At 42.6% G+C, this 27,383-nt stretch overlaps 1 protein-coding gene across 4 annotated transcripts in view; it reads left to right on the forward strand.

Moving 5' to 3' along the window:
• The window catches only part of LOC140483931 (voltage-dependent calcium channel subunit alpha-2/delta-2-like), an 839,332-nt gene that overhangs the window by 735,005 nt on the left and 76,944 nt on the right, over positions 1–27,383 (forward strand). For all 4 annotated transcript variants that reach the window (XM_072582777.1, XM_072582773.1, XM_072582774.1 and 1 more), the window contains 4 exons: positions 1,737–1,802; positions 2,565–2,639; positions 12,400–12,474; positions 13,004–13,075. In XM_072582777.1, coding sequence (XP_072438878.1) covers positions 1,737–1,802; positions 2,565–2,639; positions 12,400–12,474; positions 13,004–13,075 — 288 coding nt within the window. The remainder of the gene's footprint in view (positions 1–1,736; positions 1,803–2,564; positions 2,640–12,399; positions 12,475–13,003; positions 13,076–27,383) is intronic.

A 27,383-nucleotide genomic window follows, 5' to 3' on the forward strand; every position in this document is an offset into this window, starting at 1 on the left:
CCTCCCCAATGTAGAGGATTCCTCCCTTCCTAATTTGCTCTGTCTCCATTGCTGGGGTTAAGCTGTCAACTAATGTTCCTTGTAAGCTGCAGTCCCTCGTACTCCACAGGCAAGAGTTGTGCTAGCTTCTGTGCCAGAAGTTTCAGTTTCAATTCTCATGCCAAGATTTGATGACCACAGAAGGTGTATCATAAAGCAGCCAATTTGTTTCACATAACAATGTATAATTCTTTCTGATACACCTTTGGAAGTGATAAGAGAAAAGAGTTTACTGGTCAGCCAGAATCATATGATTGCTGCAGCCCAGCAGCCTCTATATATTGAAATATTGATGAACAGGTTGTTGCCACAAGCAAGTGTCATCCCCATTTTGAGGAACATTCTCAATCGAAGATAACCCTGAATCCTGATTGCCTGTCCTCAACCTGGTTGTCTGCCACCCTTCCAGCACATGTGAACACAGACACACCTTCCCCTCCCTTCTTTTAGAATTCCAAAGAGTCCATTCCTTCAATGTTGGTCTGGTCCACACCTCAATTACCCCCAACATCTATCCCCTTGTCAAAAGAAAATTTCAAGCAAGTGCATAAGATGTTGCAAGAGCCCTTTTACCTTCTCTCACCTAATCTTCCATGCTGACAAATGCTCATTTCTGCTGAATCAGCAATTACTTGTACTTGTTTTCAATCTATATTATGTAATCACTGTTCACAATATGCTCTCCTCTATAATGGAAAGATTAAATACTTACTAGGTGACTGCTTTGCAGAACATCTTTGTGCAATCTGCAAGCAAAAGCCTGGTACCCTTTCATTTTAATTCTCCATGTTGCTGACATCTCTGTCCTTGACGTGCTGCACTATTTCAGTGATGATCACTGTAAACCTGACAATCAGAAAGACTCTTTCAATTAAACCTTCTGGACACAACATGGTCAGAGAGTCATACAGCACAGAATCAGACCCTTCAGTCCAACTCATCCCCACCAACCAATCTGACATAGTCCAATGGGTATGGAGTCACACATCACAGAAACACACCCAACTCATCCGTGCTGACCAGACATCCCAATCTGACTTACGTGTTTAACAATTTCATTTTGATTCATTTTCTTAACATTCTTCCACCTTTCTCTCTTTCTCTTAATTTGCTTCTCCTGTCCACCATTCAATCTCTCCTGCCTTCCACCCTATGACAGACCTTCCTTTTGTCTTTATCCCACTTACCCTTTGGTCAAAATCTGTTTATCTGTAACCTTTCCCCATTCTGATGAAAGTCCTGAGAAGTTAGCTCTGTTTTTCTCAACACAGATGCTGCTTAACCTATTGAGTGTTTCCAGCATTTTCAGTTTTTATTTAAGGTTTACAGCCTTTGCAGTACACTTTTTGATTAGCAAGCTTTGGAAGTGCTGGCTGATATATCTCACTCCTCTCTGCTAACTAGAGTGCAGTCCCTGAATATCTGCCACCGTACAGTATTATCTACAAAGGTAATAACACTATGAGGTAAAGAGGCAGGAAGGGTGTGCAAGCATGTTTGGTGCAGGGTCTGAGATCAAAGTCCTCTCTGATTACTGTCAAGAAGTAAGTAATAAGAGTACAAGAGAAGTGATTTCAAGACATGACTCTCAAAAAGGATCACCATTTAATGTGGACTGTTAGAGAGAATAAGGAATATCATAGTGCTTGCTCAAAAAACTGAAATGTAACATGATGAATCTGATTTGCTTTTCCTAGAGCCTTGAGCTGGTGATTACAGGAACAATGCCAGTTTTCAATGTCACTGTGGAGAATGGCCAGCAGGTATGTGGTTTGAATATGTATGCCAATCTTTCAGTTTAATGACCCTATATGAACTGAGTGAATAGGCGGATATGACAAAATTATTCCCATTTCCTGGTCATTTCCTACTCATCATATAACACATTACCACATGTTGTTGTCTATCATATGACAAGACCTCCTTCAATGTTCAAGAAAGCTGTTGCTAATTGTTCATCCAGCCTCTCATTTGGCTCCAAGTAACATGACAGATAAGTCAGTATCATAAAGAATGGAGAGACCCCTTTGCAGTGCTGGCAAGCTGCGCAGTTTAGATTTTACCAAAACCTCTGTACTGATTTGCTGGCCTCTCTAATCCTCGATATGGTTTTGCTCAGTTTCTGGAGACATTGACTTATTTCACCAATGTTCCTGAAAGAGTCATTAACTGTTGGGATTTTTCCAGATACGACTGCAAGTCAACATGCTAAAGGTTATAGTAGTATGAGTAGATAAGTAAGGAGCACAGTACGTCACCAAAAACATTGTACCTACTTGGAGGTTAATGGTTCTTGCCAGCTCTCTGAATAGATTACAAGTTGCATGTCCCTGTGCACGGAAAGTACAGTGTCCATGTTGAGCATAGACAAATGCTTCCCATACACTGTTATGACTGGCTTGCTTTAGAGAGGAGTTTCCAGCAGGATGTGAAACGCATGGCTGATGAGGTAATCCTGTTGCATATCCTCTGTGTCCAAGACTTTGGTCACTTCTATATTCTATATAGACCATTTCCTTTTACAGAACCAGCTCATGCTCGGAGTTATGGGGATTGATGTTGCTCTTGATGACATCAAGAAACTCACCCCCCGCTACAATGTAAGTACAAGTTGCAAACTACATGTCCATGACACTGGAGAGGCTGCTACAAGCACTTGTCTGACTTGATCTCAGACAGAAAAATAGAGGGAAGTTACTGCATGTTAGAGGTGGGATATTAAACATTCATAGACACTAACTGTCTGTTTAGAGGTGGGTGAGTAATTGTAAGTGATCCCCTGTTCAGGCACACTCGGTGCTTTAAGGTTGGATAATAATGACTGCCCTTCACATTTTGGCTTGTTTCTACCACATAACAAGGATTTTCAACACCTACCACAGCAAACTGTGTTTCCCAGTGATGTAACTTGTGTCCTTATTTAATTCAGACTTGTATTAAGTGTGCTGCTTATTTCATGATCTGGGTGCTAATAACGTCAAGGTTGTGGGTTCAATCCCCATACTGGCTAGGTCTGTGTGGAATTTGCACGTTCTCCCCGTGTCTGTGTAGGTTTCCTCCCACAGTCCACAGATGGGCAGGTTAGGTGAATTGGCCAAGCTAAATTGCCCATAGCGTTCGAGCATGTGTAGGTTAAATGCGTTAGTCAGGGTAAATGTAGGGGAAATGGTCCTGAGTGGGTTACTCTTCGCAGGGTCAGTGTGGACTTGTTGAGCCGAAGGGCCTGTTTCCATGCTGTAGGGATTCTATGATTCTAACACCTCATATAACTCATGGGGGAAAGCTCACCAAAGATTCCCATCAATTTTGAAATGAAAAAATACCCCAGGACTTAGTTTCATTATTTTGATTAAAATTACTTGCTCAAATGTAATTTATTTGCAAAATGATATACAAAAAGAGAAGGATATGGTAAATGCACAGTATCAGGCCCATATGAAGTACCAATTCCCACACAGTCCCATCAGCCATTATTATTCTGCACAGCCTCAGAAGCACTGGAAATATCTCCACAACATAAGGCTGTTGTTTGATTGTGTTGTTGTGTGGATTCAGACCTTAAGACAAATCAGGGCAAACTTCTCAGAGACTATTGAACAATGTTTGTTATAATGCTGCAGAGCAACATGCTCTGAGCTGTGTGGGGTCCAACATAAAACAGTCGTGCATGACCACTGACCTCACAGTGACCTCCACCTTAACTCAATACACATTTACATATTCATCAATCCGTATCACTGCTCCCCTACCCAGGTATCTTTCAAGTTTCTGACTAAAAGAACTTTCATAAAATTATTAGCTAAAATGTTTAACTAAGGATATTCTCCTTAAGACTCAGTTGAATGGATTTTTAACTCCACCCATCTCCTAGCAAGTCCATTTTTCACAAATAGGCAGCTCCTTATCACCTTCTCAAAGGCATTTCTGGTGAGCAGTGAGTGATGGCCCAAGCAACAATGCTCACATTCTGTGAATGAATATATAACAAAGAGTAAAGTGATCCAGGAATCTCAGAATCCTTTCTGAACTAGTCAGTAAAATGGCATAAGAAGACAATGGCTGGAAAACTGTTCAGGAACTGTGCTTCTAACAGCTGAAACTAAAAGAACAAGATTTCTAACAATATACTGAAGCTCATTACACTAAAAAGACGAGTAAGTGACTGCATCAGAAAAAAGGCAAATGCTCTTTAAGACTTCTTGAGCAGACGCTGATTACTTGTATCTCTTTCATGGTACCTTCTAGTAAAGAGAAGATCTGACAATGAAAGACTTGTTGAATAGTGAAACTATACTGTCAAAGAAGAGCTAAGGAAGATAACCATTTAATTTCATCTGCAGGAAGCAAGACAATGATGTCTTGAGATTCCTGCACCATATTTTCGATTGTAAGATATGAGTGAATCATTGGGAAGATTGCAAATCAGAGATGAATTCCTTCCAAAGACTCTCACAAGGACTGCAAAGAATCAATGAAAACCTCCTCAGAGATTGCTGCTTTACCAGGAAGAGTCAGAGGCAGGACTGCTAAGACTGCAGCTGGAGCCTCTTCGTAACATTCAGGACGAAAAGAGATTAACGGAAGTTCAGGATTTCCAACTGTCACATCCAACAGCACTGTGAGTCACTAGATAAAGACAAAACAAAAACATCATTCTCAAACATCAATCCTGCTAAAACATTTTTCTGCATGTGCAGAGGTTCTTGTCTCCTGTATTCTAGGACAAACTCATGAGGCATATCCTATGTGCTACCAAACTAAACGTTACTGTGATCACCCCTGCAGCTGAAAGTATTAAAATTCCATCACGTCTTCAGTATGTAGTGCTTCATCATTTGCATTGCCATCACACAGATTGGCTTAACCTCCAGACTAGGTGGAAGAATTCTGATCTGGAAGAGTAAAAGAGAAGTCTTGATATATTGTATCAGTAACTGAGGAATCCAGTACCACAGATCTACTTCTGTAGAAGGTCAAACTAGGCTTGATAATAGCATGTTATCTGCTTCATCCTGAGTGCGTCTTCTGGTTAGAAATCTTGAATATGAAAGAAATTTGTCCTTTGCTAATCCGATTGGAAAGGATTCACAACACTAATGTAAGTTTTGAAAACGCTGAGAAAATTTCTCACAAAACATTTATTGTCTTCTTAGCATGGAATTTTAATGGGCTGAAAAAGCTGTGGGAAATCTTCACAAAATGATGTCCAGTCTTCTTTAGAGAAAAGCCTCCCTACCTGAAAAGGCTGAGGTAAAGCCTCACAAAGCGAAATGTGATTGTATGGCCACGGCACTTTGTCACAGAGTTGAATGTCGCATCATCTTAATTTAGAATATTTTCAGTCTGGGTTGGAACATTTGGTCACTACTGTAGAAGACATAGACATATACTTGCTAACACAACAAGGATTTGTCCTGATTCTGCCATACATAAATAGGCTCCTATCTTTGCAGTTAAGTGTTACTTCAAAATGTCCTTTAACAGGAAAGATGTGACCTCCCTGAACCTTTTGATAGTTGAAGGCATGCAGTGAGAAGCTACCCTAAACTGTGTGCTTCACAGTAATCGTTGCTCCTTAGCCAAGGAATAAATTATTGTAAAAATTCATAATTTCCAATATTACTGACCAATAAATTTAGTCCGTCTGATCATTTTGTGTTGTAGGGCTGATATTTACTTGATGGGGAAATATGTTATTGACCAGAGCAGAACCCCTCAAAATATTTTAAGAATGTTTCCTAGATCCTAACTTTGTCTTATTTTAGAGGTAGATGTGAAGTGTATGTTCCAGATGTGATGTGACTGGTCAAACTTCTCAATGTTAAGCAAAACAAATTATTTAAACACTATAGTTAAAACACAAACAAAAGTAAGAGGAATTTAGAATAAATTAACTATTGGAAAACTTAACCAAGTAAAAGATACAATATCTGTTACTAATTAACTGTTCCAATTTAATAACATTCCATAAACACATCCTTTTTGCAAAAAGGACAATTCAGACACAGATTCTTACATTCACTTCTCCAATCCAGAAGGAAACAGCATCAAGAGAATTCAGAGAAAGTAGCAGCTAGGAATCATTCACTGAAGCTCTAACAGCTTCTGACTACTAAAACTGAAATAAAACAGAAAGCTTGGTCAGTGAGAACTGGCCACTCCCATTCAAGCTGCTTCCATTGTTCCAAGTTAAAAATCACACAACACCAGGTGAGAGTCCAACAGGTTTAATTGGAAGCACTAGCTTTTGGAGAGCTGCTCCTTCATCAGGTGGTTGTGGAGGACACAATTGTAAGACACAGAATTTATAGCAAAAGTTTACAGTGTGATGTAACTGAAATTATACATTGAAAAATACCTTGATTGTTTGTTAAGTTTCTCATCTGTTAGAATGACCATGATAGTTTCACTTCTTTCATATGTAAATCACAAAACTTTTTTAAAAAGTTACGTTCTCGGATTAACTGTAATAATTGGTGTCAGCCCAGATAATATGTTGAAAGTATTAGCCCCCTGTGTTCTGTTGTCTATGCCATAATGTTTAGACTGAATCTAATCTTAAAAAATGAGCTAACAGAGTCTTACATGGATTCATGCGGTTTTTGAGCAAAGTACAATGTAATTCTGCAAGTACAAATTGACCCCACAAATGTATGTGTGTGTGTGTGTGTGTGTGTGTGTGTGTGTATAGTGTGATCACCTGTAATGTGACATGAACCCAAGGTCCCTGTTGAGGCCCTTCCTATGGGTACCGAACTTAGCTATCAGCCTCTGCTCGGCCACTTTTTGCTGCTGCCTGTCCCAAAGTCCGCCTTGGAGGATGGTCACCCGAAGGTCCGAGGTCGAAGGTCCTGGACCACTGAAGTGTTTTCTAACTGGAGGGAACCCTCCTTCTGTTGATTGTTGTGCAGTGCCCGTTCATCCTTTGCTGTAGCCTCTGCTCGGTTTCACCAAGGTACCATGCCTCAGGGCATCCTTACCTGCAGTATATTGATAGACAATGTTGGCTGAGTCGCACAAGTACCTGCTACGTACATGGTGGGAGGTGTCCCCACACGTAATGGTGGTATCCATGTCCACACTCTGACACATCTTGCAGCGTCTACCGTGACAAGGTTGTATGGAATTGTTCTGAAAACCGAGCAGTTTGCTACGAACAATGATCCGTTTGAGGTTTGGCAGTCGATTAAAGGCAAGCAGTGGAGATGTGGGGAATGTCTTGGTGAGGTGTTCACCCTCATTGATAATGTTTTGCAGGTCACAAAGAACATGGCATAGTTTTTCAGCTCCTGGGAAGTACTGAACAATGAAGGGTACCCTGTCGGTTGCAGCACGTGTCTGTCTCCTGAGGAGGTTATTACGGTTCCTTGCTGTGTCACGTCGGAACTGGCAGTCGATCAGTTGAGCATCGTACTCCGTTCTTATGAGGGCATCCTTGAGTACTTCCAGGTGTCCGTCATGTTCCTCCTCATCTGTCCATAGGGGGTGGCTGTTTTAATATGTTTTGGGTGGAAGCTGGAGAAGTGTAGCATTGTGAGGTTGTCTGTGGGTTTACAGTAGACTGTGGTGCTGAGGTGGAGATGCATGTGTCCAAGAATGAGACAGATGGTAGAGAGTAGTCCATGGTGAGTTTGATGGTGGGATGAAACTTGTCGAGATCAATGCGTAGTTTTATCAGTAATTCCACGTCTGGGTCCAGAGGAAAAAAATGTCGTCAATGTACCTGGTGTACAATGTTGGTTGGAGATACTGCATAGAGAAGAAGTCTTGTTCGAACCTGTGCATGAAGATGTTGGCATATTGGGGTGCAAATTTGGTCCCCATGGCTGTTCCATGTCCATTGTTCCAACTATTTTAAAAAAACCTAAAGGCATCCAAAGCTGTTGACTCAGTTTGTCTCCAGTGTTCAGTTTGGCACCTCTGCCTTTACAACATCTCTTCAAAAAAACCCAGGACAAAATAACCTTTCGAAAGTGCCTGCATCATCACATCTCCCCCTTAAAATAAACCATTAATATACAAAGATAGCTTCATTTTAAAGCCCTTAGTTCTACTTTATTAGTACCCTACAATATCTATATAATTACATTGACTCAAAGCATGTGAACATTCACTACTACGTTCTATTTAAATCCGTTTACTCCACCACAAAATGCCTCTATTTTTCTTCATCAGCATCGCGATAATGTGTCAACAATTAAGTTTTCACATCCTGCCACAGATATAATTTTCAAATTCAGAAGTCACATGACACCAGGTTATAATTCAACAGGTTTATTTGAAATCACAAGCTTTCAGAACATAGCCCCTTTGTCACACTGAATGGCTGCAGTAATAAGCTCCCATCTCAGTAGTCTGGAATTTTTGTCCTTAAATTTCTCCAAAAGCTTTAAGGTGTTGTGATCAGTATATACAATTCTCTCAGACACATTACTGGCAATATAATTGTTGAAATTTTGTAACACCAACACCAAACTCAAGGCTTCCTTCTCAGCCATGGAATATTTCTGTCGATGAATATTCAGTTTGCTGGAAAAAATACCTGCTAGGTCATTCTATCTTCTCATTGTCTTCTTGTAGGAGTATAACAACAACACCCACATCACTCATATCAATAGCCACCTTGAATGGCTTTGCATAATTAGGTGTAGCAGTGGTTAACACAGTTTTCAGACTCTCAAATGCCTTCTTACAGTCCGCCATCCACTGAAATTTTCTGCACTTCTTCAATAAGTCATTGGTGGAGCAAACACACTGCTAAAATTTGGTGCGAGTGTCTGATAAACCCACTCAATCCTAGGAACCCAAAAATTGTAGTACTACTCTCTTCGTCATTAGTATGGGAAACTCCCCAGTAACCTTTGTTTTCACATTCCATGGGGCCAGGAATTCCTGGGTTAATATAACCCAGGAATATGACTTAAGCTTTTGCGAATTTACCAAGTCTGCCTCCCAAAGTCAGTCAAGCAATTCCAAAAAAGTGTTGCAAATATTCCTTCCATAAGTGACTAAAAATCACCAGATCATCGATGTACACCACACAATTGAGTAATTCAGAAATGACTTTGTTGGTTAATCTTTGAAATGTGGCTGCCGCATTTTCCATACTAAATGGCATGTCTTTAAATTGGTACAGTCCATTCGGTGTTACAAAAGCCAAAATTGTCTTCGCTCTTTTGGACAAAGGTACCTGCCAATATCCTCTGAGCAAGTCCAACTTAGAAATACAAGTTAGTTGTGCCAACTTCTTGATGCAGTCTTCCGAATGTGGAATAAGGTATAATTAGATTTTGTAACTGCATTGACTTTGCAATAGTTCACACATAATCTTTGAGAACTGTCTGGTTGTGGCACCACTCCTATGGGTGAGCTCCAGTCACCGCAACTTTGATTATGTTGTCTTTGAGCATGTATTCAATCTCTTTTTAAGTGCCAACTTTAGAGGGTTAACTCTATAAAGATGTTGTTTGATTGGAACAGCATTTTCTGTATCTACATCATGTGTAATTAGATTAGTACTTCCCAGCTTATTCCCATATCTTCCCATGTGATAGGAATAACTCTTTCAAGTTATTTTAGTTTTCCTCTAGAAAGTAATTCAATAATTTTGTTTGACAACTTCCCCATTGTCCAATTTAATTTGAGGAATGTCCAACTAGAATCCTCTGAACTTGGTTCTTCACTTGATGTTGTGATCAATTACACATTTTCCTTTTGCTTTCCTTCCCCGTCAAAATAGCTTTTGAGCATATTCACATGGCACACTCTGTAAGATTTCTCTCTATCTGGCATTCTTATCAAATAATTCACCTCACTCAATTTCCTTTTGATTTGATAAGGTCCACTAAACCTTGCTTTTAAAGGTTCACCTATTACTGGAAGTGATGCTAACCTTTTTCTCCATTAGCAAAATTGTGAGTTTTTCATTTCTTGTCTGCTTTCTGTTTCATCATATGCTGTGCTACTTTTAAATGCTGTGTAGTCAACTCACATGCTCTGTTTAACACAGTCCAAATATGTGATCTTTGAACTCTGACTCTCCATGGAATTTTGTGCAAGGACTGCCACAAACACTACGTAGGACAAACAGGAAGAAAGTTAGCCACCAGGATACATGAACACCAACTAGCCACAAAAAGGCACGACCCTCTCTCCCTCGTAGCCCTACACATGGATGAAAAAAAACCACCATTTCGACTGGGGCAACACATCTATCCTGGGACAAACTGAGCAAAGACATGCCAGAGAATTCCTGGAGGCCTCGCACTCCAACCACAACGCCATAAACAAACACATAGATCTAGATGCCATCTATAAACCCCTCAGAAAATGAACAGGAAATGACATCGCCACAAACCCCAGGAACCCCATCCAGGAGAAAGATATAAATAGAAAGCAGGAGACAACAGCTTCGCTTCACTTGGAGGTCGCCACTGATGATGTTACCGAACCAGGTAATGAAACGTCTGGATATCAAACCTACAGCTTAGCGAGCAAACCTACACCCTTAACTGGAAAGCCTGGTCTGTGAGAACTGGCCGCTCCCATTCAGGCTGCTTCTATTACTCCAACTTTTATAAAAAAAACCTAAAGGTCTAACCTGGAGATAACCTAAGATGGTAGGTATTCCCCAGTAGTCAATTCGACACCTTCACCTTTACAACCTCTTCAAAAAAAAACCCAGGCAAAATAACTTTTCTAACGTGACAGCATCATCACACTTTCATGTCGTCATCATCTTGTTCAATTTACCGAATTCTTCTTTTCTCTGCAAGTGATCTGTGTAACTTAGTTTCAGAAGTCTTTACTGCAAACTTGTTGAAAGTGATCAACACTGCCATAATTAAGGCATTGAACACCCTCTGCTTGACAGTTGTATTGTCTTTGTAGATTCCTTGCAGCACAACAGCAGCTTATCAAAGTGACAGCTAGTATCTTTCTTCATTTCTGACAGGTTTTGTTTTGGGGCCAAGCAGCTATCTTGATGCCTAAGTCACACACAGGCTCAGACCAAGTCCAAGCCTCATGTCAAATTAACTGATTAGTTTGAGAAAAACACATTGTACCTTAGACTGATGTGTCCATCATTATCACCATGTTTGATTGTATTCTGGCCTGAGTTCTTTGTACCTTAATACAAGCTCAATTCAGACTTCTTATTAACTGTTAAACAATGTATTTTTACACTGTAAATAATGATAAGGCTGCAGAGCAATGTGCTCTGAGATGTAAAGGATCCAGTATTCTAATAGAACATGTGGCCACTGAGCTCACAGAGCAGCACTAGTTACCAGAGAGCCTCATCTACTTTTCCTTCAATTCCTATCTCTCCATCTGGGAATAACTTGGTTCATCATTCTCCCCAGAAAACATTCCCCTGCACTTTTAAACTCATGGCACCCATTCTCTAGGCCCTGTCTCCATCTATAGATATGGCTCTCGCAAGCCTGATCTCCATCAATCTTTACCTAAACTTCAATGCCCTCATTCCCAGCAAAATCCCTGGGGCTGAACTGCTCTAGCTGTTCGAGTAGAATCTCACACCAATTTATTGATTGATTAAAGCAGATGATTGGATGAATCAAAGTAATCTATACATTAGAGCAAACTAGCTCTTTCACAAGTATGGAACAAAGCTGTGAATTAAATCAATACCACACATGCACTTTGTCAATTAGACAGCAACTCGATTGGTATTTTGGAAGCTCACGATTTGTTTTATAGTGTCTGAGAAGTACTAATGCATTTGGTGTCGCTGATGCTGTAGCTTTGTGTGACCATTACTCTGAGGTTCTGTCATGTGTAACTATTATCCTGAAGATATTTCCCTGTATGACCATTTCCCCTCGAGTTACTGATGAATATATGATGAATATATTTGGTCCCTGTATTCATTACCTGTTGATGTCATGATAAACATATGAGTTGAATTTTAATCTTCAGTCTCTGGATATAGATATCTCTGAGTGGGTCAGCTTTTATTGCTCATACCCAGATGATACAGTACCCATGCAGATGCTGGCCTTATTCTTCTCGATTGTAGATGTTTGCTGAAGAGTCTTTGATGAACTGCTACACTACACCCTGTTGATGATTCAGTCTTTTGTCACTATTTGCTAATGGTGGAGTTGTAAATGTTTAAGGTAATGGATAAGATGCAATAATATCTTAGGATGATTTTTCTGAGTCTATAACAGAGTTTTTAAAGTTACTTAATCTTACTGCTCTAATTTTTTTACGCACCACTGAAATCTGCAAACACACCAATTGCAGGAAGGAGCTACTGTGCGCTAGTGCATTTTGTATTGAAATTTCTGCTCATGTTTCTTGGTAATATTCACTGTTGATTTCTCCTCACAGTTAGGTGGCAATGGGTACTTTTTCGCTATCGATCCAAATGGGTATGTCCTGTTCCATCCAAACCTACAGCCAAAGGTAAGAGATGTCAGAAGTGATCCATTCCGATGTCTCCAACAGTCCCTGAACTCAGCTGTAAAGATATATGAGCTTCTTAAACATTTACCCACTTGGATAATGTGTTTATAACTAGAGGGTAGCATTTTGGACTCCATTCAAATTGCAATGACCAATGATTCACCCTGTGACCTGTTTCTCAACTGAAATGTATGGAGTGTGTCCATCATCAGTAATCTTCTGACAGTTGGATTTTGATAGTGGTTATTGAAAGCACAATAAAGGTGGTGATACTCTCCCTGTGACTGATGCTTCTTACTGGCTCATGACACCTTTACTACCTGACACTTATGATAGAGGAAAACATTTTAATGCAAATTCCTGATGCATCCCTTCTTGAGGAAACACATAGAAACCTAAGAATAAACCACAGCAGGAAGTACCTATACAATCAAAGCAAGATGGCAGAGACACATTCACTTTTAACTCTCTATGATGTGGTTGTCAATATCATGTCATACATAATTTTCTTCCTGGTTCTCATTTCTAGATTATAAATTTTCGAGAGCCAGTGACTCTGGATTTCCTGGATGCAGAATTGGAGGACGAAAACAAAGAACGGGTAAGGAATGACCTCTTCCGGTCTCAAGTGAAATGTAAAAACACAATATAGAGAATAAAGAACATTACAGCTCAGACTGTTTGGCCCTGCAACCCTACGCCAATACATTTGCCCTTCCATACTAAAACTGTCTTCACAAACAGGACCCATATCCCTCTATTCCTTTTCTATTAGTTTATTCATCCACGTGCCTCTTGAATGCTGCTATTATGTCTGCTTCCACCATGTACTATGGCAGCATGTTTCCTTTATCTGGAAAACTTGCCTTTCACATCTTTCTTAAACACCCCCCACCACTCACCTTGAATCTGTGTCCCCTAGTAACTGACCCCTCCATTTTGGGAAAAAGCCTCATACTTTCCACTCTATCCATGCCATTCACAATCTTATAAACTTCTATCACGTTGCCCCTTGACCTCTTGCGTTCCAGTGAAAGCAAACCCAGTCTATCCAATCTTTCTTCAATGCTAAAATCCTCCATACCAAGCAACATTCTGGTAAATCTTTTCTGCACCCTCATTAAGGCATCTACATCCTTCTGGTAATGTGGTGACCAGAACTGTAAGCAATATTACAAGTGTGGCCTAACTAAAGTTCTGTAAAGCTTCAGTATAAGTTACCTATCCTTACACTCAGTGCCCCTCCCAATGAAGGCAAGCATGCCATAGGCCTTTTCTCTTACCTTACCTACCTGTGCTGCAACTTTCAGCAAACTGTGGATCTACACACCTAGATCCTTCTGTATAATCAATGCTGCTAGGGTTCTGCCATTCACTGTATAATTTCAACCTGTACTTGACCTTCCAAAGTGCATCACCTCACATTTGTTTAGATTCAACTCCATCTGCCATTTTTCTGCCCATGCCTACATTGATCTATATCCTGTTGTATCCTCTGACAGTCCTCCTCACTATCAGCAACTCACCAATCTTTGTATTGTCCGCAAACTTACTAATTAGACCAGCCACATTTACCTAAGAGAAAGTGAGTACTGCAGATGCTGGAGATCAGAGTCAAAACGTGTGGTGCTGGAAAAGCACAGCAGGTCAGGCAGCATCTGAGGAGCCAGAGAATTGACTTTTTGAGCATAAGCTTTTCATCAGGAATGAGGCTTGTGGCCCAAGGGGGCTGAGAGATAAATGGGAGGGTGTGGTGCTCAGGGGAAGGTAGCTGGGAATGCGATAGGTAGATGAAGGTGGGGGTGAAGGTGATAGGTCGGAAAGGACGGTGGAGCAGATAGGTGGGAAGGAAGATGGGCAGGTAGGACTGTTCAAGAGGGCATTGCTGAGTTGGAAAGTTGGATCTGGGATAAAGGTGGGTGATGGGGAAATGAGGAAATTGATGAAATCCACATTGAGTTCTTGTGGTTGGAAGGTCCCAAGGTGGAAGATGAGGCGTTTTTTCTTTAGGCATCAGGTGGTTAGGGTTTGGCGGTGGAGGAGGCCTAGGACTTGCATGTGCTTGTTGGAATGGGAGGGGGAGTTAAAATATTCGGCAACCGGGCTGTGGATTGTTTAGTCCATGTGTCCCAGAGATGTTCTCTGAAACATTCTACAAGTTGGTGTCTGTCTCCCCAATGTAGAGTAGATTACGGACACAATAGATGACTTCTATGGAAGTACAGATAATTCTTTGTCAGATGTGGAAGGATCCTTTGGAGCCTTGGTCAGATGTAAGAGGGGAGGTTTGGGTGCAGGTTTTGCACTTATTGCAGTGGCAGGGGAAGGTACCGGGATTGGAGGGTGGGTTGGTGGGAGGCCTGGACCTAACAAGGGATTCGCAGAGGGAATGGTCTCTCCAGAATGTAGACAGGGATGGGGAGAGAAATATATCTCTGATGGGGAGGTCTGATTGTAGGTAGCAGAAATAGCAGAGGATGATGTGATGTATCCTGAGGTTGGTGGGGAGGAAGGTGAGGACCAAGGGGTTCAGTCCTTGTTGAGATTGGAGAGGTGGGGTTCAAGGGCGGAGGTACGGGAAGTGGAGGAGATGCCCTGGAGGGCATTGTTGACCATGTGGAAGAGGAAATTGCGGTCTCTGAAGAAGGAAGCCATCTGGGATGTTTTATGGTGGATTTGGTCCTCCTGGGAGCAGATGCAGTTGAGGTACAGGAATTGGGAATAAGGGATAGTGTTTTTACAGAGGCAGGGTGGGAGGAGGTGTAGTCCAAGTAGCTGTGGGAATTGATGGGTTTGTAGTAGACGTCCGTGTTGAGTTGGTCACCAGAAATGAAAATGGAGAGGTTCAGGAAGGGGAGGGAGGTGTCCGAGATGGTCCAGGTGAACTTGAGGTTGGGTTGGAAGGTGTAAGTGAAGTTAATGAACTGTTCAACCTCCTTGTGGGAGCACGAGGTGGCACCGATACAGTCATTGATCTAGCGGAGGAAAAGGTGGAGAATGGTGCTAGTGTAGCTGCAGAAGATGAACTGTTCCACATACCCGACGAAGAGGCAAGCACAGCTGAGCCCATTTGGGAGCTGATGGCTACTCCTTTGGTCTGGAGGAAGTGGAAGGATTGCAATGAGAAATTGTTGTGGGTAAGGACCAGGTCAGCCAATGGAGAATGAGAATGTCAGTGGAAGGATACTGGGTGGGTCAGCGTTAGAGGAAAAAACAGAGGGCTTGGAGGCCTTCGTCATGGCGGATGAATGTGTATAGGGACTGGATGTCATTGGTGAAGATGAGACTTTGGGGACCAGGGAAACAAAAGTCCTGGAGGAGGTGGAGTGCATGAGTGGTGTCCCAAACATAAGTGGGGAGTTCCTGGACCAAGGGGAACAGTCATGATTTGGAGATGCCAGTGTTGGACTGCGGTGTACAAAGTTAAAAATCACACAACACCAGGTTGTAGTCCAACAGGTTTAATTGGAAGCACTAGCATTTGGAGCGCCACTCCTTCATCAGGTGGCACAACTCCGAAAGCTAATGCTTCCAATTAAACTTATTGGACTATAACCTGGTGTTGTGTGATTTTTAACAAGGCGAACAGGACAGTGTCTTCAAATCACTTATTTAGCCCACAAACAGCAGAGGTCCCAGCACTGATTCCTGTGGAACACCACTAGTCACAACCCTCCATTCCAATACACATCCTTTCAATGCTACCCTCTATCTCCTATGACTAAGCCAGTTCTGTGTCCATCTTGCCAGCTTTACCTTTTGTACCAATCTGCCATGAGCAACCTTGTCAAAGGCTTTACTGAAGTCCATGTAGACACTTTTCCTTCAACAATTGTCTTCGTCACCTTCTCAAAAAACATGAACAAGTTTGTGAGGCATGAACTCTCTTGCACAAAACCATGCTGTCTATCCTAATAAGTCCATTTGCTTCTAAATGTGTATAGATCTTGTCCCTCAGAATTTTTTCCAATAATTTCCTTACCCGCTCACACGCCTGTAATTTCCTGGATTATCCCTGTCACCACTTTTAAGCAATGGGCTATTCTCCAGTCCTCTGGGAACTCACCTGTGGTCAAGGAGGATATAAAGATGTCTATCAATGCTCCAGCAATTTTTCTCTTGCCTCCCTCGATATTCTGAAATAGGTCTCATCAGGACTTTCTATCTTAATACTTTTTAAGAGGTGCACAACACCTCTTCGTTTTTTGTAGCAACTTGGCTTAAAAATTCGACACTTCCTTCCCTGAGATCATCCTCTACCAATTCCTTCTCCTTGGTGAGTACTGACACAAAATATTCATTTATGACCTCACCTACCTTCTCTGGCCCCACATATAGAGTGGGCCAACCCTTTCCCTGGTTACCCCCTTACTTTTTATATGTGTAAAAAGCCTTGAGATTCCTCTTAATCCTGTTTGCTAATGACATTTCGTGTTCCCTTTTAGCCATTTTAATTCCTTGTTTACGTTCTATCCTACTTTTCTTATATTCTTCCAGGGCTTTGTCAGTTCCCTTTCCTCCTAGTCCTTATGAATGCTTCCTTTTTCTTTTGGACCAAGGTCGTAACATCCCTGGTTATTCAAGGTTAATGTGACTTGCCATACCTATCCTTCACTCTTGCAGTGCTGCCCCTGAACTATTATCAATTGCCATTTGAAATGCTCCCATATGTCTGATGTGCATCTACCCTCAAACAGCCGCCTCCAATCAGAATTCTCTAGTTCCTGTCCAATACAGGGATACCTCGATTATCCGAACATGATGGGCAGGCACTATTTTGTTCGGATAATTGATTATTCGGTCAATCGATTAAATGCCTTTCCTCTGGGGCTCGGAGTTTTTAAAGTCTGCTCCCAGTTCAGGAGACTGCAGCAGCATACAGCGCATGAGGAAAACGTCGATTTTCCTGCTCCTCAGATGCTGCCTGAACTGCTGTGCTTTTCCTGCACCACTCTAATCTATAATCTGGTTTCCAGCATCTGTAGTCCTTGTTTTTACCTTACACATTCTGCCCCATCTAAGCCGCTAACATGAAATGAGTCTCAGTCAATATAGAGGAAGTTAAAATCACCACCACAACAACCCTGCTGGTTTTACATCTTTCCAAAATCTGTCTACGTATTCTCTCCACTTTCTCCCGCTGGCTGTTGGAAGGCCTGTACGCCTCTAAGCCCAATGTTGGGTTTCACTTTTCCTGTTCCTGAGTTCTATCCATAGTCCCTCACTGCACAAGTCCTTTGATGTATCCTCCCTCAGTACAGTGTGAGGTACGTCTTTACCAGTAATGCAACTTCCCCACCTCATTTACATCTCCTTCTATCCCACCTGAAACATCTAAATTCTTGGGCATTCAGCTCCCAGTCCTGTTCCTCTTTTAGCCAAGTCTCCAGAATCACATAGTTCCAAGTACTAACAAAGCAAAGTTCAAAGTTCATTTACCTTGCTTATTATACTTCTCACATTGAAACACACGTATTTCAGACACCACCCCTCTCCTGCTCCTTTCATCGGTGTTCCCCTGCCTGTTCTTTCTTAGTCCTGTTTGCCTTGGTTTCTACCTCTCCCTTAGTTCTGCATCTACTGCCCTACTCTTCTGGTTCTCCTCCCCTGCCACAATAGTTTAAACCCTCCCAAACCACTCTACTAAGTACCCACCACCAAGGACATAAATCCCAGTCCTTCCCAGGTGTGCCCCATCCAGTTTGTACAGGTCCCACCTCCCCAAAACCTGTCCCAATACCCCACAAATCTGAAACCCTCCTCCTGCACCTTCATTCAGCCACTTGTTCATCCTATATATCCTGCTGTTTCTACTCTGACTCGCTCGTGGCACTGGTAGTAATCCTGCGATAACTACCTTTAAGGCTAACGTTTCAACTTTCTTCCTCGTTCTCTATATTCTGCTTTTAGGACCTCATCCTTTTTTTTCAACCTATGCCGTTAGTTCATGTACCACGACCACTCTACAAAGTCGTGCAACTGCTCCGAGACATCCAGGACCCGAGCACCAGGGAGGCAATGTATCATCATGGACTCGCGTTAACAGCCACAGACACAGCTATCTATTCCCCGTACAATTAAATCCCCAGTGGCATTTCTATAACTATTCATCCTCCCTTCTCAGCAGAACCAACCATGATGCCATGAATATGACTGCTGCTGCTTTCCCTTGAGAGGCCATTCCCCTCAGCTGTATCCAAAACAGGAATAGCCACAGGAGATTCCTGCACTGCCTGCTTAGCCCTCCTGTTCTGCCTGGTGGTCACCCATTCCCTTCCTGTCTGTGGAGTCGGAGTCAGTGGTGTGACCACCTCTCTATACATACTATCCATGGTATTCTGTGTCTTGCAAATACTTCACAGCGTCCCCAGACCCGCTCCAACTATGAAATCCAAGCTTCCAGGAGCTACAGCTGGAGCCACTTCTTGCACATACGCAGGTCCCAGGCACTGGAAATGTGCCCGGCTCCCTTCATCAAGCAAGAGGAGCAGACTATGATTTGAAGCTTGCCTGCCATGGCTTATCCCTTTAATTTAATTAATCTTTACAAAGGTAAATACTTTTAAAACTAAATTGAAGCTGCTGTTGCTCTCTGCTCTGATAATGATTTCTCAAAACTTATCCGCTACTCACCAACAACAGTTTCCCGAAGCTGTTTAGGCTCGCTCTTGAACTCCTGCTGAACTTCCTCTCACATTGTTCTGTCTCATCTCCTCCGAACCTTGCCTCTTTTTTTTAGTTAGTGGAGGAGGAGAGAGGGATGGAAACATGGTGGCTCAGTGGTCATCACTGCTGCCTTGGAAATGCAGGGTTTTAGGGTAAGGGTCTGGGTGGGATGCTCTTCAGAGGGTTGCTGTGGGCTTGATGGGCTGGGTGGCCTGGTTTCATGATTCACGACAGTAAGATAATGTTTGGGGCTGGGAGAAAGTGAGGACTACAGATGCTGGAGATCAGAGTCGAAGAGTGTGGTGCTGGAAGTGCACAGCCGGTCAGGCAGCATCCAAGAGGTAGGAGAATCAACATTTCGAGCATAAGCACTTCATCAGGAATGTTTGGGGCTGACCGTTCTTTAATAGTCGGATCTTCTATGATGTCCTTCACACCCATGCTGACTGTGAAGTCCACTCCCAGAATGCAAACCAGTGATGTCTCAGCAACCTCTGACTATATTCCAGACTTTCAGGCAGCCTTCACATTTCACCATTCCACGAATAGAGAGAATTGTTCTTTTAGAACTTTCCTGATCCCTGCTCTGAAAGAACCAAAGAGAATTCTATATTTGATTACTCTTTCTTCCTCCTGTGATAATATGATGGACATTTTTTTGACTCTCTGTCCCTTACCATCAACAAAGTCCAACCTGCCTGTGTAGTTACCAAGATTATTTTGGTACTTACCATGCATATCAACTGACAATTGTGGACTTGTATTTTGGAGGTTCAGTAACATGCCACTGGATGGGGATAGTGGGGCAAAAAAATCAGAAAAGATGAATAGAGAAATAATCCACTCATTCCATCTGCTCCATACTGGTGTTTATGCTTCAGGGGAGCCTCCAACTCTTTTTCTTCATCTAACCTTATATATTCTGTTTCATTCTTCCTTTTGAGTTTATCCAACTTTCCCTTAGATGTGTCTCTTTGAATCACTTCATTTACCTAGTGTAAATTCTATAAGAATATTAGAAGTAGGTGAAGGAGGAGATGTTTGGGCCCTCAAAGCTGCACTGCCATTCAATAAGATCAGGAAACTCCACTTTCCCTGTCCTCCCCTCAAACACTCATCTCCTTTGCAGATCAAAAATCGGTCTAGTTCATCATTGAATATATTCTATTGCCTAGCTTTCACTGTTGTTTGGAATAGTAAATCCAAAGATTAATGATTGTCTGAGAGAAGAAATTCCATTTCATCTCTACCTTAAATAGAAGACCCTTTATTTTGAAACTGTAACCCCCCCAGTTCTAGATTCCTCAGTAAGAGGAAACATCCCTTCAGCATCTACCGAGTCAAGGCACCTCAGAATATTATTTTCAATTAGATTACTTCTCATTCTTCTAAACTCCAATAGATTTAGACCAAATCTTCTCAAACTTTCTTTATAAGGCAACCTCTTCATTGCAGGAATCCATGAAGGTCAACATTGTATTTGCCTTCCTAATTATAGAGGAACCTCGATTATCCGAATGAGATGGGCAGGCAGTATTTTGTTCGGATAATTGATTGTTCGGTTAATTGATTCAATGCCTATCCTCTGGGGCTCGAAGTTTTCTGAAGTTTCCTTTTCCCTTACTCTGCCTGCCTTACCCCTCTCTCTGTCTCAGGGTTTGTTTCTGAGCAGAGACACACTTTTAGATTAGATTAGATTAGATTACTTTACAGTGTGGGAACAGGCCCTTCGGCCCAACAAGTCCACGCCGCACCCGCCGAAGCGCAACCCACCCATACCCCTACATCTACCCCTTACCTAACACTACGGGCAATTTAGCATGGCCAATTCATCTGACCTGCACATCTTTGGAGTGTGGGAGGAAACCGGAGCACCCGGAGGAAACCCACGCAGACACTGGGAGAACGTGCAAACTCCACACACAGAGTCGCCTGAGGCGGGAATTGAACCCGGATCTCTGGCGCTGTGAGGCAGCAGCACTTATGAGTAAGGGACCTGCAGCACTGCTCAAGGCTTCCCCCACTCCCACTCAATCAGTTCAATGGATTGACACAGCTAAGCACTTGCTAAGTCCACTCCCTGTTCAGGAGACGAGGCAGCAGCACACCATGCATGACTCCCCCACCCACGTCCACCTCCAACCTGCACCCCCTGTCCATCCACCCAACCCCGTCCAACACCGCTCCCTGTCCGACCTGGCCGCCACACCACACCTCTCCACCCACCCCATGTGCCCCTGTCCACATCGACTCCCATGAGACCCTGTCCGCCCCCTCCCACCCCATCTAGGGCAGCCGACTGGACACCAACAGAAAGACTGCTGCTACCTTTAGGGGGTGAGTCTCAAAATAGCACACACAGCCACGCACACAACTTTTTACTGCAACGTTTTAACAGGTTCTACCTTTGCCATGTAGAGGACAATGTTGGAAAGATTATCTGGGGAAGGAAGGTTTACAATATACCCCATGTATAACTCCTGGGAAAGTGTGGTGGGGGGATAGAGAGAGAGAGAGGGCAGGCGGTCAGTCAGTCATTTGGAGATGGAACCTGGGCTCCCATCGATGTCCAGGACTGCTCTCGGCAGCATTTCAGTAAGGTGAGTTCATTTTCAATCATTGTAAACAAAAAATGCGATCAGTGTTGAAACATCTCTTTGATGTAATGTTTCTATTGGGACCTTGAGATCTTCTTCCTATCATCCAAATTTCGAATAATTGATATTCGGATAATCGAGGTTCCTCTGTACTTGTTCCACCAGCATGATGAACCAAGGATGTCAGATCTCTCTGTCCCTCAACATTCTACCGTCTCGAGTCAAAAAGCGTGGCACTGGAAAAGCACAGCCAGTCAGGCAGCATCCGAGGAGCAGGAGAATCGTGTTTTGAGCATAAGCTCTTCATCAGTCATTCCTGATGAAGATGTTATGCTCAAAATGTCAACTCTCCTGCTCCTCGGATGCTGCCTGACCAGCAGTGCTTTCCTAGTGCCACGCTTTTTGACTCTGATCTCCAGCAATTGCAGTCCTCACTTTCTCCTAGTTGATCCTACAGTCTTGCTCTACTTAAATAATATTTTGCTTTTTTCTATTCTTCCTGCCAAAGTAGACAACTTCATATTTTCTCACATTATAGTTCAGTACTAAATTTTTTTGATCACTCACTTAACCTATTTCTGTCCATTTGTAAACTCTTTCAGTCCACACAACTTGTTTCAAACCTGCTGATGTATTATCAGAAAATGTGGCAGTTAGTCATTAACTCAAGTCATTACTATCGAACATAAATCTTTGAGATTGCTGCAGCACTCTACTAATTGCGGCTTAACAAGCTAAAAATTGGCATGCATCCACTTCTTTTAAGACTCTGAACCAGGCCATCAGACCAGGGGACCTGTCAGCTTTTAGTTCCCTTGGTGTATCTAGTACCATTTCTCTAGTGATTCTGATTGGGATTAAATTCCTCCCTCCACTTTACCTCATGTTATTCTACTATTTTTGTCATTTTTTTCTTTGTAACAATACCAAGGCTTTAAGAGGTATATTTTGTCCTTTTTCTTAGGAAGGAAATTTGAGACAGAGCTACTGAGCTGTCTGGTCCAAAACTTGTGAGGCCTTGGGTTTTTTTTTCCTGCTGTTTCAATTTTTCATTTTGTTGTATTTTAACTATGGTATATGAATATGGTATATGAGATATTTTAGGTGCTGGAGGTGATTTCCTCGAATTCCAGGAGCAGCAAATACTGCTTTACATGCTGTTGCATTATTTTAGAACTTTGGAAAAAAAAAGTCAAAACAACAGCAGTTTTAAAAGGGAGAAGTACAGACAAAGGAAGCACATGGTGAGGTCAGTGCAGGAGACAGAGAGAGAGAGAGAGAGAAAGAAACTGGCAAAGCAGTGAACCTGCATAGTTACTGCCTTTGCTGTTTGAATTCACATCTTGCTGGACATTGGAGTGCTTCTGGGAGAATTAGCAGACAGTGAAATTCACAACTGATCTTGGAGGAACTGTTTGGGCGAAGTTCACAGCACAGAAGCAGATAAGTGTATGGTATTGTTTTTGAGTGTGACCTACAGAAAGTCTGCAGTAGTGAGTAGAGTGGGTTCTTTCTTGATTATATGTTTTTTTAGATATGTCTCTTGGATAAAATTAAAATATAAGCCATAACTATTAATTTAACCTGGGGCAGTGTTTTGCAGAGGAATAAGATGGTGTTATTTTCTGGGTCTGTAGATTGTAAAGGAGCAAAAATGGCCTTTGGTAGAGTGATATGCTCTTCTTATCAGATGTGGGAGTTTAAAGAGAGTTTAAGGTTTACTGTGGATAATATCTGCAATAAATGCCATTGGTTGCAAATCTTATCAGATCGAATGGATCGCTTGGAGAGACAGTTAGAAGCGATGAGGAATTTGCAACAGCAACAATATGTGATGGATGGCAGTTATAGGAAGGGGGGAAAGTCTCTGATACAGTCACATAGATGGGTTAATTCCAGGATCAGGTGTACCTGAGAACTCTGTGGGAAGCTAGAGAAGTGATTGCTGGGCCTCTTGCTGAGATATTTGTATCATCGATAGGCACAGGTGAGGTGCCGGAAGACTGGAGGTTTTCAAACGTGGTGCCACTGTTTAAGATGAGCGGTAAAGACAAGCCAGGTGAACCTGACCTCACTGGTGGGCAAGTTGTTGGAGGGAACCCTGACGGACAGGAGGTACATGTATTTGGAAAGGCAAGGACTGATCAGGGATAGTCAACATGGCTTTGTGCGTGGGAAATCATGTCTCGCAAACTTGATTGAGTTTTTTTGAAGAAGTAACAAAGAAGATTGATGGGGGCAGAGCAGTAGCTGTGATCTATATGGACTTCAGTAAGGCGTTTGACAAGGTTCCCCATGGGAGACTGATTAGCAAGGTTAGATCTCACGGAGTAAAGGGAAAACTAGCCATTTGGATGCAGAACTGGCTCAAAGGTAGAAGACAGAGGGTGGTGGTGGAGGGTTGTTTGTCAGACTGGAGGCCTGTGACCAGTGGAGTGCCACAAGGATCGATGCTGGGTCCTCTACTTTTTATCATTAACATAAATGATTTGGATGCGAGCATAAGTGGTACAGTTAGTAAGTTTGCAGATGACACCAAAATTGGAGATGTAGTGGACAGCGAAGAGGGTTACCTCAGATTACAACAGGATCTGGACCAGATGGGCCAATGGGCTGAGAAGTGGCAGATGGAGTTTAATTCAGATAAATGCGAGGTGCTGCATTTTGGGAAAGTGAATCTTAGCAGGATTTATACATTTAATGGTAAGGTCCTAGGGAGTGTTGCTGAACAAAGAGACCTTGGAGTGCAGGTTCATATCTCCTTGAAAGTCGAGTTGCAGGTAGATAGGATAGTGAAGGAGGCGTTTGGTATGCTTTCCTTTATTGGTCAGAGTATTGAGTACAGGAGTTGGGAGGTCATGTTGCAGCTGTACAGGACATTGGTTAGACCACTGTTGGAATATTTTCTGTTTTCTGTGGAGCGTCGGAGGCTGAGGAGTGACCTTATAGAGGTTTACAAAATTATGAGGGGCATGGATAGGATAAATAGATAAAGTCTTTTCTCTGGGGTGGACAAGTCCAGAACTACTGGGCATAGGTTTAGGGTGAGAGGGGAAAGATATAAAAGAGACCTAAAGGGCCACTTTTTCACACAGAGGGTGGTACGTGTATGGAATGAGCTGCCAGAGGATGTGGTGGAGGCTGGTATGATTGCAATATTTAAGAGGCATTTGGATGGGTATATGAATAGGATGGGTTTGGAGGGATATGGGCCGGATCCTGGCAGGTGCGACTAGATTGGGTTGGGATAACTGGTCAGTATGGACAGGTTAGACCAAAGGGTCTGTTTCCATGCTGTACATCTCTATGACTCTATGAAAGGTAAGAGAGGTAGGCAGCTAGTGCAGGAGCCATCTGTAGCTATACCTGTTTCAACAAGAATGCTGTTTCAAAAATGTAGGGTGGTGATGGATTCTCAGGGGAACGTAGCATGAACAGCCAAGTTTCTGGTATCGAGACTGGCTCTAATGCAGTGAGGGGTAAGTCGGGCTCCAGGAGATCAATTGTGTTAGGTGACTCTAGTCTGAGGTACAGACAGAGGTTTCTGTGGCCAGTAGCGAAAAATCAGAATGGTGTGTTGCTTCCCTGGTGCCAGGATTAAGGATGTCTCAAGAGAGGGTGCAGAATGTTCTCAAGGGGGAGAGGGGCCAGCAAGAGGTCATTATCTACATTGGAACCAATGACATAGGAAGGGGAAAGGTTGAGATTCTGAAGGAAGATTACAGAGATTTAGGCAGGAATTTAAAAAGGAGGTCCTCAGGGGTAGTAATATCTGGATTACTCCCGGTGCTACGAGCTAGTGAGGGCAGGAATTGGAGGATAGAGCAGATGAATGTATGGCTGAGGAGCTGGTGTATGGGAGAAGGATGCACATTTTTGGATCATTGGAATCTCTTTTGGGGTAGAAGTGACCTGTACAAGAAGGTGCACCTAATTGGAAGGGGACTAATATACTGTCAGAGCAATTTGATAGAGCTGTTTGGGAGGATTTAAACTAGTAAGGTGGGGAGATGGGACCCAGGGAGATAGTGAGGAAAGAGGTCAATCTGAGACTGGTACAGCTGAGAACAGAAGCGAGTCAAACAGTCACATCAGGCAGGGACAAGGTAGGACTAATAAATTAAACTGCATTTATTTCAATGCAAGGGGCCTAGCAGGGAAGGCAGATGAACTCAGGGCATGGTTAGGAACATGGGACAGGGATACCATAGTAATTACAGAAACATGGCTCAGTGATGGGCAGGACTGGTAGCTTAATGTTCCAGGATACAAATGCTACAGGAGGGAGAGAAAGGGAGGCAAGAGAGGAGGGGAAGTGGCGTTTTTGATAAGGGATAGCATTACAGCTGTGCTAAGGGAGGATATTCCCGGAAATACATCCAGGGAAGTTATTTGGGTGGAACTGAAAAATAAGAAAGGGATGATCACATTCTTGGGATTGTATTATAGACCCCATAGTAGTCAGAGGGAAATTGAGAAACAAACTTGTAAGGAGATCTCAGCCATCTGTAAGAATAACAGGGTGGTTATGGTAGGGGATTTTAACTTTCCAAACATCGACTGGGACGGCCATAGTGATAAGGGTTTAGATGGAGAGGAATTTGTTAAGTGTGTACAAGAAACTTTTCTGATTCAGTTTGCGGATGTACCAACCAGAGAAGGTGCTAAACTTGACCTACTCTTGGGAAATAAGGCAGGGCAGGTGACTGAGGTGTCAGTGGGGGAGCACTTTGGGGCCAGCGACCATAATTCTATTAGATTTAAAATAGATGGAAAAGAATAGGCCAGATCTAAAAGTTGAAGTTCTAAATTGGAGAAAGGCCAATTTTGACGGTATTAGGCAAGAACTTTCAAAAGCTGATTGGGGGCAGATGTTTGCAGGTAAAGGGGCTGGAAAATGGGAAGCTTCAGAAATGAGAATCCAGAGAAAGTATATTCCTGTCAGGGTGAAAGGAAAGGCTGGTCGGTACAGGGAATTCTGGATGACTAAAGAAATTGTGGGTTTGTTTAAGACAAAGAAGGAAGCATATGTCAGGTATAGACAGGATAGATCGAGTGAATCCACAGAAGGGTATAAAGGAAGTAGGAGTATACATAAGAGGAAAATCAGGAGAGCAAAAAGGGGACATGAAATAGCTTTGGCAAATAGAATTAAGGGGAATCTAAAAGCCTTTTACAAATATATTAAAGACAAAAGGATAACTGGGGAGAGAATAGGGCCCTTCAAAGATCAGCAAGACTGCCTTTGTGTGGAGCCGCAGAAAATGGGAGAGATATTAACCGAGTATTTTGCATCAGTATTTACTGTGGCAAAGGATATGAAAGATATATAAAGTAGCAAAACAAATGGTGACACCTTGGAAAATGTCCATATTACAGAGGAGGAAGTGCTGGATGTCTTGAAATACATAAAGGTGGATAAATCCCCAGGACCTGATCAGGTGTACCCTAGAACTCTGTGGGAAGCTAGAGAAGGGATTGCTGGGCCTCTTGCTGAGATTTATATCATCAATAGTCACAGGTGAGGTGCCAGAAGACTGGAGGTTGGCTAACGTGGTGCCACTCTTTAAAAAGGGTAATAAGGAGAAGCCAGGGAACTATAGACCGGTGAGCCTGACATCAGTGGTGGGCAAGTTGTTGGAGGGA

This window comes from Chiloscyllium punctatum, chromosome 12 (assembly GCF_047496795.1).
Source record: "Chiloscyllium punctatum isolate Juve2018m chromosome 12, sChiPun1.3, whole genome shotgun sequence".
Lineage (NCBI taxonomy): Eukaryota > Metazoa > Chordata > Chondrichthyes > Orectolobiformes > Hemiscylliidae > Chiloscyllium > Chiloscyllium punctatum.